This window comes from Myiozetetes cayanensis, unplaced genomic scaffold (genome assembly GCF_022539395.1).
Source record: "Myiozetetes cayanensis isolate MyiCay16 unplaced genomic scaffold, myiCay2020 scf7, whole genome shotgun sequence".
In the NCBI taxonomy this organism is placed as follows: domain Eukaryota; kingdom Metazoa; phylum Chordata; class Aves; order Passeriformes; family Tyrannidae; genus Myiozetetes; species Myiozetetes cayanensis.
The window spans coordinates 44,916,138-44,931,894 of NW_026087964.1; the positions used below are offsets into that span (position 1 = coordinate 44,916,138).

The 15,757-nt window shown below is 41.1% G+C and overlaps 1 protein-coding gene across 1 annotated transcript; it reads left to right on the plus strand.

Annotated features, from left to right (window-relative positions):
• On the plus strand, positions 1-14,053 carry ETNPPL (ethanolamine-phosphate phospho-lyase). The gene is made up of 13 exons (XM_050337765.1): positions 1-128; positions 1,958-2,076; positions 2,239-2,398; positions 3,263-3,337; positions 4,787-4,880; positions 5,858-5,974; positions 7,686-7,768; positions 8,270-8,495; positions 9,366-9,520; positions 10,219-10,308; positions 10,519-10,649; positions 11,568-11,635; positions 12,498-14,053. The coding sequence occupies exons 1-13, from the start codon at positions 73-75 to the stop codon at positions 12,627-12,629; spliced, it is 1,506 nt and encodes a 501-aa protein (XP_050193722.1). The 5' UTR covers positions 1-72; the 3' UTR covers positions 12,630-14,053.
• Positions 14,054-15,757: the final 1,704 nt, after the last annotated feature.

Sequence of the window (15,757 nt, forward strand, 5' to 3'; positions counted from 1 at the left end):
CTCGGGCGTGCTGGGACGGACGGTGTCCTTCTGTGCCGTGCCGTGCCGTGCCGTGCCGTGCCTGCCGGCAGGATGGAGGAGCGCTACAGCAAGGCGGAGACCCTGGCCCTGCGGAGGAAGCACATCGGGTAGGGGCGGCAGGAGCACCGGCCGGGAGCGGGGCAAGGGGGGAGGAGGAGGAGGAGGAAGGTCTCCTGTGACAGCGCCCGTCCGGACCCGCTAGGCGTTGCCCCGGGGGCTCCCAAGTGCTGGGCAGCCCCTCCGGCCCCGGGACAAGACCCGGCGGGGAGGGGGACACGGACACACACAGGACCTGTCAGCCCCTCCGGCTTGCCAGGTCTTGGGGGCCACCTGTCACTCCCTAGGCGGGCTGCAGTAATTGAAACACTGCAGAGCAAACGCCACTTCACTTCTTCAATAGATCAGAGCGAGCAGCCAGAATGTGGTACTCAGGTGTATGTTTAAAATGAGGCTGTGCCGGGGTTTTTCTCTTTTTTTTTGGTGTGAATAAACTGCATGTACCTGAAAAACAGTCGTCTCTCTTAAATGGAGCTGAGGCTATTCCTTAAGCTGAGTCTAACTGGGGGACATGCAGGAGGGCTGCCAGTGGTTGTGACCTGAGTGATAGTCTTGGCTGTGCACGTATCTCTGTGTTGCAATGTTAGTTCCTCCAGTATGTGCAGCTTTAATGCTTTCTTCAGGAGGTGTTGCCAAGTGAAAAACAAGTCCAGGTTGTTAAAACAGTGCTATTTTGCTGATTGCATCTTAACTGTGTGGCATGTATAGAAAGCTCACTAAAGATTCATAACTCACTGAAGATTCATAAAAGTCGTGGCCACATAAAGAGAGAACATTGACAGCTCTTTAGGAGCAGCTCACTGTTAAGGGACTCCTGCCTGTGCCAGGATTGTAGGATTGAGCTGTGCTGGGTGAACAAAAAGAAACTTTTGGAGAGTGGACTGACAGCAGAAAAATCTTCAGTCAGTAAATGGACGATGACGATGTAGTGCACTGCTTTTAATGCACACCAGAGAAATAGCTGAAGATTTCAGAAAAGATTGATGCAACAGGGCAAGAAACTGTGAGAAATCGCTTTCTGGGAGTCACAGGCTTTACATGTTCATAGTCTCAGTATACCGAAACAAAAACTCCCAGACTTACCTGGAAAGAACTGTGTTTATCCAAGGCCATATAAACATTGCTAAAAGTTCAGAAGACTTTCCTTCTGCTCAGTAATATCATTCAGCATAATTACTTAGCTGGAACATTCTCCGGGGTGGGTGGGTGGGGGGTGTCAGGGAAGTGTTTAAAGGGTACTTTGGATAATTTTATAAGGAGCCTGAGTTTTGCTGGAAGTCAGTGCAATTTATGTGCTTATAGAAAGCTGCTTTTAAAGATTTTATCCAAAATAAAGGGTGACATAGTGAGATTTTTAGGACCTACTCAGCACATCTGAAAATAAAGTCTTCAAGGCATTAGTGTTTTGTTCTTGACTGTGATCTCCATATGCTACAGTCATCCATTGTGTAATGAATTTTTGGCTATAGTATAAAACAATGCTTAACAGCTTGGTTTAGTCCCAGGGAGTTATTTGGCCATAGATGTCCATAAGGCATGTAAACAAACAAAGCTACAGCCTAGAAACACAGCAGGACATATAAGGACCTGGAATGACGTGCAGTCACTGTGCTTCTGTGAAACCAATTGTAAGTCAAGCTTTGAAAACTCCCTTATTAAATACCTATTTCTGTTACCACTGTGCCTGGGGAAGTGTGTGGGGGCTTTTTTCACTTTCAGCAAGAGCTCTCTTCTTGACCGCCACCTGAATGACTCACAAGCTCTTTGCAGAGGGAGGCAATTGTCTCCAGAGCTGCAGAAGATCAATTACCTCAGCATTCAAAGGAGGTGGAACAACAGCAAATTTAAATGGTGTTATTTTATAATTATTCTTTTTTAGGCCTTCCTGCAAGGTTTTCTTTGCCAAGGACCCTCTGAAGATAGTGCGTGCTCAGGGCCAATATATGTTTGATGAAAAAGGAGAAAAATACTTAGACTGCATCAACAACGTTGCACATGGTAAGCAGTTCAACTTGTGAGACTGCTTCCGTTCTTTAATTTCTAATAGGGATCAGAACTCACTTCTGCCAAGTGATGATGCTCACAGTGCTTCTCTGAACATCCTTGTGTGGTTCAGTATCTGACTGCTTGCTAGTAATAACTAATTATTTTCTTCTTTAGTTGGCCACAGTCATCCATATGTGACAAAGGCTGCAACAAAACAGATGGAACTGCTCAACACAAACTCCCGCTTCCTGCATGACAACCTTGTTCAGTATGCCCAGCGTCTTACAGCCACCCTGCCTGAGAAACTCTCTGTTTGCTATTTTGTCAACTCTGGGTATGTCTGAATAGTATCTTTTTTTTCCATTGTGACTATTTAGCTCCTCTTTGAGATGGAAGGTCAGGACAGCTTGGTCTAAGTCTTACTAAGTAGGACTTAGTAATATGCAACAAAAACATTTACAGTAGTATTCAAAACTTCCTTCTTATTTGCAACTGTCATATTTACTGTGATTGCTCAAAGAAAGGAAGCCAAAACATGAAACTGGCCTGCTAAATGCAAATGGGGGTGGAAAAAAGCAAAAAAATAAAATTAAGACTTCAAATTGGTAACCACTATGTACAGATTGGTGAATGCCATCCGTAAATTGACACATAACCTCGGAAATTAGTAATATTCTTTAGGCAGTCAGTTAGTCTGTGATCATTTTTGTTACCAGAAGAGACAACCTGCAGGGACCTGTGAGCAGAGGGGCTGCAACAGGTCACTCTGGAAGCCTGAGTGTTCTTCCAGGGTACAGATTTGCGTTCTCTGCTGCCTGATGGTGCCAGTGATGGGGACAGTGGGAACACTGTGGAGTGTGGGAGACGGGGCATTACTTTTCAAGGGTTTGTGACTGCATTGTGTTCCCAGCCACAAAGCAGTCTCCTTTGTACCAAGAGGACGTAAATATCTAAAAACAAACCGGGGGAGGGAAATAAAGCATCTCTTTGTTTGCTGTTTATACAAAGAGCTGGTTTTTCTTTGCCCCCTTACGTGGCACTTGTAGTCTCAAGCTTAGCATTGTAATCTGTATAGCAACAGAGCCTGCTGTGTTGATTTATTATGTCCATTAGTCCCATGCATCGTCTTCTGTGTCAGAATACCTTTTAATTGGAAGCATTTCTTCACTATTTTGCCTCTGTATCTGTTGTTATGCAGGTCTGAAGCAAATGATCTTGCTTTGCGACTGGCTCGGCAGTACCGTGGGTACCAAGACGTGATCACCCTTGAAAAGTAAGTACATAGAGTACCTTATGTGAATTCAGCCAGCAACTCCTGCCATTACTTCAGAAGCAGCTTTGCAGCAACCCCCTGCTGTTTGTACTCCCCTGCCTGCTGAAAGAAAAGCTTTGTTGCTTTTGTATTAGAACAGGTCAGGAAATCCCTTTTTCACATTTGGATAAACAAAAGTTTTGAAGATCTCTGAAAAACAAGCTTGTCAGTCACCCCAGAAGGTCAGTCACCTGTTAGAGGGCATTTCCCACAGGCACTCCCAAAGCAATTCAGGGGACTAGAATGCTGGTTTTCAACAGCAATGAGTTGTCTGACCACTGGGCTGCTCTGGAAGAAAAGTCTTCTGTTTGTTATACTTTGCAGGACATGTTTGATTTTGCACAAATAATTATTCAGTGGTCAAGAAGAAAGATGCTGTAGCTTTGCAGTGGTGTTGCATTGATGCAAAGGTCTTCTCCAGTGAACACAAGTATGCACACAAAACCAAGTGGTTCCTAGATCAGGATGCACTCAGAGAGCCGTCAGCCATAGGGAAGGTGGCCAACCACGTTTCTGGTGGGTTTTCCTATCCTAGATGCAGCTGTAGGTTTGATTACGCTGCTGTAGTGCTGGGTTTTCTTCTTGGGATGTGCCAGCCAGAGCAACAGCAAGAGCACACATCTATCTGAACAGCAAAAAGCTTGTTTGACTATCTCTGTTAGCCCTGTTAGCTCAGATCCCTGTTAGCCACACATTAACTTACATGTGTGCTACTATGAGATTGTGATGTCTGATTTGGTTTGAGGTTCCCTTTAAGTTTATGGCTGAACAGAAGTGATTATTCCCTCAATGAATATGCTACATGCTTTAGGCTCAGAAGACTCGGGTTCCTCATTTCTAAATCAAAATAGCCTCTGTAGTAACCAGCTTTAGCATACTCTTCAATATAAAGCTTTTCTATTCAAACAATATCCTTATCCTTCTGCCAAACCATCTATCCTGTAGGCTCTTCAGGGCAGATAGCAATGTGCTGTTGCTGCATAAGATCCTTACTTTCCAATGCAATGCACACTCTTGAGAGTCTTTGCAATGGTGTTGGGTGTAGCTTGCAAAGCTTGGGTTGGCCAGAGTGGGGCCCGCAGGTTGGAAATGAAGGAGCTGGACCCACTGCTGTTAGGTAGTTGGAGGTGGTGTGATACAGAGGACATCATCTTGGTCTGTCCCCATGCTGGCACTTGATTTTATGCAAGCAAAAAACCCTCCTTGTTCCATTCTTGCTAATGAGTTAAAGTCAACAGCAATTTCATATTGCCTTCGAGAGAAAGACTGAGTAAATTAAGTTCCATTCACAAACAGCGCTACTGTTTGCAGATGCAGTTGCTGATTCTGGATTATTTATAGGCACAATTGTAAGTTTAGCTTTTCTCTCCATTTGGTAAAAACTGACTTGGATATTTAACACTCGTGCAGTGCTTACCATGGCCATGTTACATCTCTGATTGACATCAGCCCCTATAAATTTAATCAGCTGGGAAAGGACTGCAAGAAGGAGTACGTGCATGTGGTAAGTGTGGTTGTGTTTTTTGGTTTGGGTTTTGGTTTTGGGGGTTTTTTTGTAATTTTTATGCCTGTTATGTAGCATATTGAATTATCCTCTTCTGGTATAAATACATTTTCATTTTGTTTTGCTGATGCTAGAGTACATATACTTGGCTGTTTTTCAGTGGAATAAATATGCCAAAATTGTTTTCTTTTGGATTTTGAAGTGGATATTCAGCTGTGAGGCTGATCTCCTTCAAGTGCTACATTTTTTCTTAGTCACTGCGTTGTATAGTTACACAGTTTGATAAAACTAGCCAATACACATTGTGTTGGTTTGGCTAAAGATACGCAGAACTTTGAGTTTACTTTCAAAAACTGGAAAGGCAGACTGCATAAGTTTACATGATCTGGGTATAGGGCTTATGGGGTGTCCAAGTGAGTGCTATTTTTTTTTCAACTTAAACTTGTATATCTTACAAAGACAATAATCTTTCTCAGCCCAGAAATGTACACCAAGCAGGTCTCTCCTATCTAGACCTCCTTGCGTTAACCGCACTGCCAAAGTAGTTCTGATCTTTCTATACCACTTCCTTTCTCTTATTTACTGAACCTCTCCCAAAAGCAATTGTAGAGGCTGGAATGTCACACAGATTTGTACCATGACTAGGATGCTGGAAGGGAAGTGACAGACTGGGAAACCCCATTCTCCAGTTGCAGAAATAGATCTTCTGTAAGAATCTGAAATAAGATGATGTATGAGGACTCATTATTGTGTCCTGAGGGAGAGGAAGGACAATCTTGAAAGGTGGATGAGGTAGATGATGGCTCTTTCAACAGTTGTGTTCAGTAATGTTGAATACATCACAAGGCTACTATGAGTTTAAATTCCTCTAAGCATTTTTGCAGTTCGAAGCAGAAATTCAGTCTGTCCAATTACTTACCTATGTGAAAAGCCAATAAAGCAGAGCATGGCCTTTAAAAAAAAATTGATCTTTTCAGGCTCCTTCTCCAGATATCTACAGAGGGAAATATAGGGAAGACCACCCAGATCCAGCAAGTGCTTATGCTGAAGAGGTGAAAAAGATTATTGAAGAAGCACAGAAGAATGGGCGCAAGGTGTGTGTTTTGTGCTTTAGAAATGCTGAGGCTTCATCTATTAAATGTGGCATGGGGGCATGTAACAGGCAACTAAGGACTTGTTTCTTTACTCAGTTTCACGTGCTTTGCCCTCCCTTTTTTTCTATGATACATTCTGTGTTCAAAATGGGCCATTTCTCCACCTGATGCTCTTATCATAGTTTTTCTCGGCATCAATGAAAGGATCAATAATACAGTTGAATATATGCAGATACAACCAAAGCACTTTAATTTCCTATTGTATGCACTGAATTGGTAGATTGTAAATATTTTAGGAAACGGTTTGAGGTCAGCTGAGAAACTGTATCACAAATTCTAGCAAGGATATATAAAAGTCTCCGGGGCACGGAGAAAATCTTGATACTACATTTTTGAGCCTGGTAGCTTAAGATAATTTTGGAGTATATAAAAAGGTGAAACTTTCAATCATACACAATATGGCCTTGATCAAAATAGACCATTTCTGAGCAAATGTACCTAAAATGTGTGTTAATGTTTTATATGATGGCATTAGTGTGTTGAGACACGTAGGGCTTGATCCAAAACCCACTGAAGTCCCAGAAGACTTCAGCGGAGACTGGAACATGTTCCCTTCTAGTCCGATAGACTTACATCACTTTTCTTTTAGTTTCTTCATTGACTTTTTTTTATTCTCTACTAACGCATAGTTTTGTTTTTTCTTCCCTTGTTTCCTTTCTTTTGCATATTTCTTAGGTTTTGGTGACATAGACCTGTGACAGGACAAGTTGTGCTAAAGGCTAAGCCTCACATGCTATGGGAAGCTTCGTTCTCTTTGGCCGTAGCATGACTCTTCAAATATAGTGTACGGTTCTTTACACGTTACTGCTCGGCCTTGTTTCCAGGAAGACTGCACCAGCACAGAGACCTCTTGATGCTCAGGGAGGGGTTCAGAAGTGGTGTGGGGATGCAATCCCTTAAATAGCAGACTTATGGCTGAGACCTTGGGGTAATATCATATCTCTGCTGCATAGACCTCTGCTGTTGACAAGAAACGAATTTTGATGTTCCAGTGTATCTGATCTGCTGCTCTTACCCTTCTTGAATTAAAATAACTTTCTTTTTCATTCCTAGCAACTGGAATTATTTCATCTGTAATTCATTCTCCTCTTTTGTCAAGTACCTCATGTTGACATTTTTACTTGTGTAGTTATTTGCATTAGGCAGGGGTGCCCAAAGGCTAGCCACAGGTCATCTTACAGTTCAGCTTCCACCCACCTCTACCTGGTGTTCAGAATTGAACAAAAAAGCTGGTCACCACATATACCTGCAAGTTTTATTAACTTCTTATGGAAAAGTGCACACACTGTTGTGTGTCTCCCATAAATCGAAATTTTTAAATAAATTTACGTAGCTCCTGGGAGTCTGATCCAACATCCACTGACACCAGTAAGTGCTGTCCAATTCAACAGCTGTAGGACAGTGGCTTAAAGCCGATCCTTGTATTCCCCTCAGGCTGCAAAGTTGACCCTGGCTACTGCAAATTTGGGCACTCCTGATTACAGAATGAATAAATTCTTTAGCCGTAGCTGTTGTCAAGAGCCCTCAGTTGTCCAACCCATTGCGCGATTAAATTAAGGCACATATTTAAACGTTTGTTTCTAGACTGTTAGATGTCAGTGCAAAGGCCAAGTAAATGAACACAACTCTCACATGAGTTTGTTTCTTGTAGATTGCCGCCTTCATAGCTGAATCCATGCAGAGTTGTGGAGGCCAAGTAATTCCACCTGTGGGCTATTTCCAGAAAGTGGCAGAGTACGTACATCACTTCAAAATGGCATAACTGAAAAATTAAACCAAAGAAACACTTTTTTCACTATAGGCTTATCTAATCAATTCAGCTATTAACCTCTCTTGTTCTTGGCTGCGGTTCATTTCTATTTATTGAAGAGTATGATTCCACTTCCAACTTTTATGGAATATCAGATGATGTTTTTAGATAGATAATTGCCATTCCTTACCTATCTTTAATTCTTAGCCACAAGTTTGATGGAAGGTGGAGCTAAACCATCATAGTTATAATCCAGCAGTACCATTATAGTGCCCCTATTTTCCATCAAAATGTCAGATTTTTTTTCTTAATACGTAGCTTACTAAAAATTTCATAGCTATAAAATTTCATAGCTGTGTTCTTTTTTTTTCCTAACCTGGTCTCACACTGGAGAATTTCTGTGGTACAGACTCCTTTGTCCTTGATTGCCTCCCCAAGTTGTGTTCTGCAGCACTAGTCTTTCAAGCTGTTCTGTTTGGTTTTAGGTATGTACGTGCAGCGGGTGGCGTGTTCATAGCTGATGAGGTCCAGGTTGGCTTTGGCAGAGTTGGGAAGCACTTTTGGGCATTCCAGCTGCAAGGCGAAGACTTTGTACCTGACATTGTCACCATGGGAAAGCCCATTGGCAACGGACACCCTATGTCTTGTGTGGTCACAACAAGGGAAATTGCAGAAGGTTTTGGTGCTTCTGGATTGGAGTATTTCAATACAGTAAGTTCATAGGTGAAGCTTTGCCTTTTTTTTTCATTTTGGTCAGCATTTAGGAGCTGAAAGTTTCTCAGGTGATTCAACTAACATCTGCATCCATCACATTACTAAGAGCTCAAGTCAACCACAGTCTAATATCTAAAAGCAAGTGGAGAGGCTCTGAAATGTATTCTGTATTAAGTGGTACATCATCATACAGATGAGCACTAGCTCTCTGGCAAGTAATGCATCTCAGGTCACATTCATACAGATAAATTCTTCCTTATGTCTCTTTCCCTCTCCTCCCTCTGAAATGCTGATCATGTAGAATTTCATTTTCTTGGATAGGTTCACTGCTGGTGGAGCTCATGCCGTGGCAGACCTTGCTCTGCAGCTGAAACCTAACAAAACAGTGACCCTTTACCAGGAAACATTTCATCTGCATTCATGCCACAGAGGTGCAGCTTTCCTCCTATTTACTGAGCCCTCTTTCTGCTCGTGTGACTCAGCCTTCTTCCCAGCTACCACTGATCACCCTGCTTTTAGTGGAGTTTACACCTTCCAGTTCAAGAAATATCAGCTCTATCACCCACTGCCCTTCCCAGGAGCATTTTGCCTGCACATGCAATCAGCTGTAAATTTCAGCCCTGAAATCTTCAAACTACTGAGACCAGAAGTGGAGTAAAAGGGAGCCCCTCCATTGTCCAAAGTGTGGGAGACGATGTTCCACAGCCTGAATGGCACAAAATCCCCATCTTTTCAAGCTTTCCTCATGACATGCCAAGCAGGAGAGAGCAAGTGAAAATTACATAGATAGACAGAGACGAATGTTTTGTTTTGATGGGTTTTGTTTTCAGTGATGGGTTTTGTTTTCCTGTTTGTCTTTGCTATCAGTTTGGAGGCAATCCAGTGTCTTGCGCTATTGGAATGGCTGTGCTGGATGTAATAGAAAAAGAAGATCTCCAAGGAAATGCTACACGTGTAGGAAATTATCTCCTGGAGTTGCTGGCTGAGCAAAAGAAGAAACATCCCTTAGTAGGAGATATCAGGTAGGTGTGTTACAGCAATGTCAGAGAAGAAAGTAACTCTGCTAGGAAATGCAACAAGTTTGGAGTGAGTGGAACACAGAAACATTATGATTTTGCTACACCTCATTTTTAAAAGGGACTATCCAAAACTTAGTTAGGTATAAGCATAACCACTAGAAAAGCTCTGGGAGAGTAGGATAAAGAGCGATCTGCATCAGATAACCCAGTTGTCAGCACACTTGTTGTGATGATGCAGACTTTGTTCAAATCTACAGTCAATTTCCTTGGGAGATGTTACTATGGATTTTCCTCATCTCATGTTACTACCACTGATAATCACCATTAGGTTTTTTGGAGGGAAGGGGTTGGGTTGTGGGGTTTGTGTACGTCTTGATTTTCCTTATTTGTCTTCCACAGCCTCCTGGCTTGGGATTTGCAGGATAAGAGAGAAAGAAAATTATTCTATCGTTCTTAACTGGCCATGTAACCTTAATGAGACAGCTAAATTTATTTATCCACGAGTATCTGTTATCTCATTTGATTATGTGAAGCAGCCAAGAGGCAACCAAAGAGAAAGTCTCCTTTTTCATGCTCCTTCCCCCATTTGCACTCCAGGGAAGGGAACTGCAGTTGTTAGAAACAGGTATTGCATTTTCAGCAGAAAGCTTGGGTTACTGACTCTGGGTTTCACTTGTCTGTACTTTTTTTCCCTACTCCAGGGGTGTTGGATTGTTTGTTGGAGTGGATCTGGTGAAAGATCAACAAAAGCGAACACCAGCCACTGCTGAAGCCCTCCATCTTATTTACAAGTAAGTAGTTATTCAAGACTATGTGCAGTGTTCAAACCCTCCTAATATTCTCCAGCAGTTACTCATTAATGTCAGTTTAAATTTGTTAGTTTTTGATAACATAGTACTAGAAAAAGAAAACTTTCAAAATCTGTCTCAGCCTGAAGGGTGTGACAGGACACAATATAGTCTTATACCCACATCTAACGCAAATGTTTCCTCTTTCCACAGACTCAAAGAGCGTCAAATCCTTCTTAGTGCAGATGGACCCTACAGAAATATTCTAAAATTTAAACCACCAATGTGTTTCACAATGGAAGATGCAAAACATGCAGTGGAGACAATTGATGCACTTCTTACCGGTATGTGCGCTTTAGGGCTCAAAGGAATACTCTTTGTTCATTTCCCCACGACCCCTTAGAAACACCAGGTACCATAACCCAGGCCATTACATGCAAGGAAAAGTAATAAACTGCATTTCTTACCACTTGTCCAAACTGCTGTTCATAATGCAATTATTATAAATAAACAAAAAACCCCATATGTACTTAATCCAAATTTCAGGCAAAATCCTGCTCTTAATCCTTTCTCTCACAGACTCAGTGCTTTTACTCTTTTCTGGTCACATATGCTGTACGTTAAGGAGTGCATATATTAATTCAGCACAGGCCTGAAACACACTGCAGAAACACTGGTGTAGCTTTCCATAATGTGCTCTACCTATTTTTTTTCTTTTTGTGTTTTTTTGGGTTTTTGTTTGTTTGTTTTTTTAAACTGGCGTACTGCAACGTGATTGTCTTATTGAAATTAGCCTGAAGGTTTTCAGGCTCTACTTATCTTTTACCTGGGGACCAATCCAGGGGAAAATAATATCTGGTATACTATTAGCATAAGGACTCTCCAAGCCCATTCTGCATTAGATGCTTCCATCTTCTGAGATTTTAACAACTAGAGTTCCCATTTAACAACTAGAGGTATCGTGAACCTGCTGGACAAAGGCAGAATCTCACCTTGAAAGGTCTATTTGATACCCCATGCCACAGTCAAGTGGCTAATTGTATTCTTTTCTCTAAACACCCCCAAGCTACACAGTCCTGATAGATTCATCACATTGCCTTGAAACATTATTTAGAAAGTATTCATCATTCTTCACTTATTCTTCTTGTGATAAATTCCCAGAGGAACAGCTGGTTTTTCACTTCAGCCAGCTATTAAATTGACTGTATGCTTACTTATCCCTGGTTCTTTTTAATTTAATTATTTTATTGCTTTTTTTTCAGAAATGGAAGAGGCCACTGGAATGAAGACAGAAAATAATGCATCTACAAATATACAGTGTAAAAGAAAAGTATGTTTTAATTTTATTTTTTTTAACTCTTATTCAGATAGGTGTTTAGCAAAGCAAGTATAAATTACTTTGGTAGAGCATGACTTCATTTTTGGTAGCGTGAGTGCCTTGAAACTGAGCTCAGAACGTAACTCGCTACTAGAAACCTGAGAGGATTGTCTCAGTAAGGCACATCTAAAAAGAGCTGAGTAATACAGACCTACAATGAGAAACATGTTACAGATGAGCCCCTTGCCTTATCTGCCTGTGTGCAAATAAGACCAACCAGACTTTGAGCCGCACAAAGTCATGAGCACAGCAGTCAGCGATTACTAGGTCTAGGTATTACATGCTACTGATGGATATTTGGCTTTCTAAGCAAGCCTTCAGCCTGGAAGGTGTCCAAGTTTTCGGACAGTTCCAAGGATTTTGTTTCCACTGTAGCTCTTTGAGTATGAATGGCTGACAGGCATCCAAACTAGGACTTCTTAGGTTGCAGCCTCAGCTTTGGATAATCACATATAGTTTCTCACACCTTTAAAAACATGTCACCCTCTTTATAGAAAAGCTTGCTAAACTGTCCCTTGGTGGATTTTCCATCAAGGTGATGTGGGGGTGAGAAAGTAAAAGCTCAGCTGTCTAGGGATGTAGTAATAAAGCAGAAACCCGATAAATTATTGGTTATATATATAGATTTAACTGGATTTACAGTGCAAGCCTCCTCTTACAAACATTTTTACACTTTCAGTTCAATGTCTTTCCAAACTAAGATATTGTGCCAGTAATACAGAGTCAGGCAGAACTACCTAATGGGAACCAAGTCCAGTGGCTGCCTGGTGGAAAACATGCACATGCCTCCACTGACTTTTCCTTCCTGTTTCAGACAACTGAAGAGACTTCTCAACCAGAAGGTGCAAATGAAAGCACCAGCCACATGAATGGAGCTGCCTGCAGACAAGAAAATGGGATTTATTCAAAAAAACGCTCACTGTCAAGTAAAAGAATAAGAACATGAAGAGGGAAAGTTCCTTCATTCAGTTTGAATTTGTGTCAGTCTTGCTTTTGAGATGAAGAGTGCAATAGTCCGAGCCTTAGGATCTGTTTGAAGCCTAGTCATGCCTTCCATAAACTGTCTGAATTCCTATTAGCTTCAGTAGGTTTAAAATACCTTTTCAGATACATGAGAACTGTGCCATGAGGTTTGAAATCTAGATGTGACAGAACAGAGAAGTCATACAAAAATACCGTGGTGCCGGTGGCAGGCTTGATACAGGTACACAAACTCAATGAAAACTGCAGATTTACCCATATTATGCAGAATCTGATATGCTTAAAGCCATAAAGCAGATGCCAATCTTATTAAGTTTAAAAATATGTGCTTAACGTGCTATTTTTACATTATTTTAAATTTCAATATGTAATATTGAGATGTTAATTACTTCCCATGTTTTAATGGCTGAATTCACTTAACAATTGCTTGAGAAAGAAATCGCTATTATTTTCCAGTGTAACTTAGGTCCTATGGACCATATTCCCAGCTGATGTAAATTAGAGTAGCTTTGCTAATGTTGACAATGCTCTATTAAGAGTCTACCACTCTATATGTAGAGACACAATGTCTATGCAAGGCATTCTCACCACAAATTCAAAGAGAATGAAAAATCTAATTTTCTATGAATAAAGCAACTTTTATAGATAACTATTTATATAGAGCAAGATTTTATGATTTTTTTCCCCAAAAGTTTATAGATTGAACCCTATGAGTCCATAAAATAAGCAAGTAAAGTATATATAATTTCAGACACACTGATTGATTGAATTTAACCTAAAGGTCTCTCATTTTAGTTGTTTTGACAGTCAGGGGAATTGCTGCCTGATCCTGTTGAAGCAGTGCTGTTACTTTTTGTCAGTGGTGACGAAGAGTCACATACCAGTTCCATGGGATCCTGACACATAAATGGCTATGCTAACACTGGATAGATTACTAAAATGAGAGGACCACTGTATAAACCATGCATGTAGCCACTGCCTATCTGTGCTGCAGATACTTTAGACTGACTTGCCTCCCTGTCAGGGTTAAATTTCAATGAAAGCACACAAGCCCTGCTTCTCTTTCTTAATACATGTACAACTCCATGCTATAGAGGACATGGGGGGCTTTCCAAATAGTTTGTACTTGAGAAAAAGATATGAAATGTATTTATTTCCTCTTCAATTTTAATACCCTCAATTCTGCTGTTTCCTCATTGCTGCTAACAATCTTACTGATATGACATAAAATTGAGCACCTTATCTATTTTCGTGTTTTCCACAGTTTGCTACATTATTATTGATGTTTCTGGTGTAACGTCTTCCAACATCCTCAAGCTGACTTATTTTCTGTTTCATGATGCTTGAATAATTTTTCCATAAAAATAAATCTCTTGTTTGTAATTATGACGTCCTTTGCAAAGAGGGTTTTTTTTTGTTTTAATTTTATTCTTCAGTAACACCCATTTGATGAGGGAAGTAACTTCAGTTTTGGCTGGAGGTTGTCTCTATGCCAAAGCAGAACTGATTAGGCTGTGTTTCCCTGAGACCCTCAGCTCTTGGCAGTTCTTACCCTCCAAGCCAAATGTTGCCTCAGCTGCTACAATTCAGCCCCTGCTAATCCTTCACCAGGAAGGTCACCAAATGAAAAGGTCTTTTCCAAAATGAAACTACACAAGGAACTGAATCAACTAAAGTGAAACCACATAAGGAAATAAGTCAGCCTAATCTGCTATGTCCAAAGGCATGGCTTAGGTCACTCCCTGTATGGAGTGCCACTATTTACATTATACCTCATCCAGTATGTGCAGCAGCAGCAGAACGCACTTCTAAGCAAGCAAATATTTGTGTGATTTATCGAAAGTCTTAAGCTCAGAGGCACAGAGCTCAGCAGTCTGTCCTATGACACTGACTGTTGTGGCAGGTCATTAGTATTTTATTTTCAAAAGTGTGTCAAAGAACTAGATGTAAAAAATCCAATTAGACTAAATCTGGTGTGGGGGTGTGTGTATCTGAAGTTTGCAAACTCATAAACACAAAGAGGCCTGTGCCTCTTTACTGCTACATGTACCTGTACCTGCACACTCTCAAAATATTTGGAAAAAACATTGCTCCAATTCACTTGTGTTTTTACCCCAGCTTCTGCTTCACAAGTCAGGAAGCTCTCTACCTCTTGGTTCTGCTCACTTTGCAAGGTGCGAGTTACCTAGAATTAAATCTCCTAGTTTCGTTAAACAAGAGAGGATATCACTCCTTTGAGACACACTGAAAAAAGATGCTATCGTTTAAATGGAGGAACCAATCCAACAGTTACCAGGAGTTGAGCTAGACCTACTAGACTTACTATTACTATATCAATATGCCCACAGTATCTCAGAGTCCACCCGCAAGATTAAGCACAATCATTACTGTGAAGGGCTCACTTTTTAGAAGAGCCTGACTAAGGGATGGGAGAGTGGAAGCAGAAATGATTAAGGCTAAACACAGCTTCTTCTTTCTACCTCTCCTATCCTGGCTGTGCAATTCCTGGTTTTAGCCATATGTTTCAACATCCCTGCTAGCCCTTAACAATCATCAGACACCTCCATAAGCCAGTTCAACTCACTAAACTTTGTGTAAACAAAAATAAGACCATGTGTTTTCTGCAAGGCTCATGTGGGAGTAAAAGATAGTGAAATGAAGGAAAGGCAGGACTCCATCTCAAGTGGGTATCACATATTTGAGTTAGTTTTATGTGTATCTTCACTCTAACTCATCCTACTGGAAGCTGAACCAAGGTAATTTAATTGTATTCTCATACTTTACCACTGTTTCCACCACTTTTATATTGCACATGTATGACTTTTAAGCAAACAGACAGGTTAGAAGAAGGGATAAAGACGATACTTGTTGCAAACACTGATGAAAGTGTGACACTGATTATCTGAATCCACTGCCAGTTAATTCCCTTACATAAAAGCAAGCAGGACTGAGGCTGCATGGAGCTGGAAAGCTATGCCTTAGACAGCACTGTTCTGGAGAGAAGAATCGGCATCAAAAGTTGCCATGTCAGCACAACACCACAGAACTGGCAGGGACACAGATTATGCCTTAGCTCCATAAAATATTGCAACA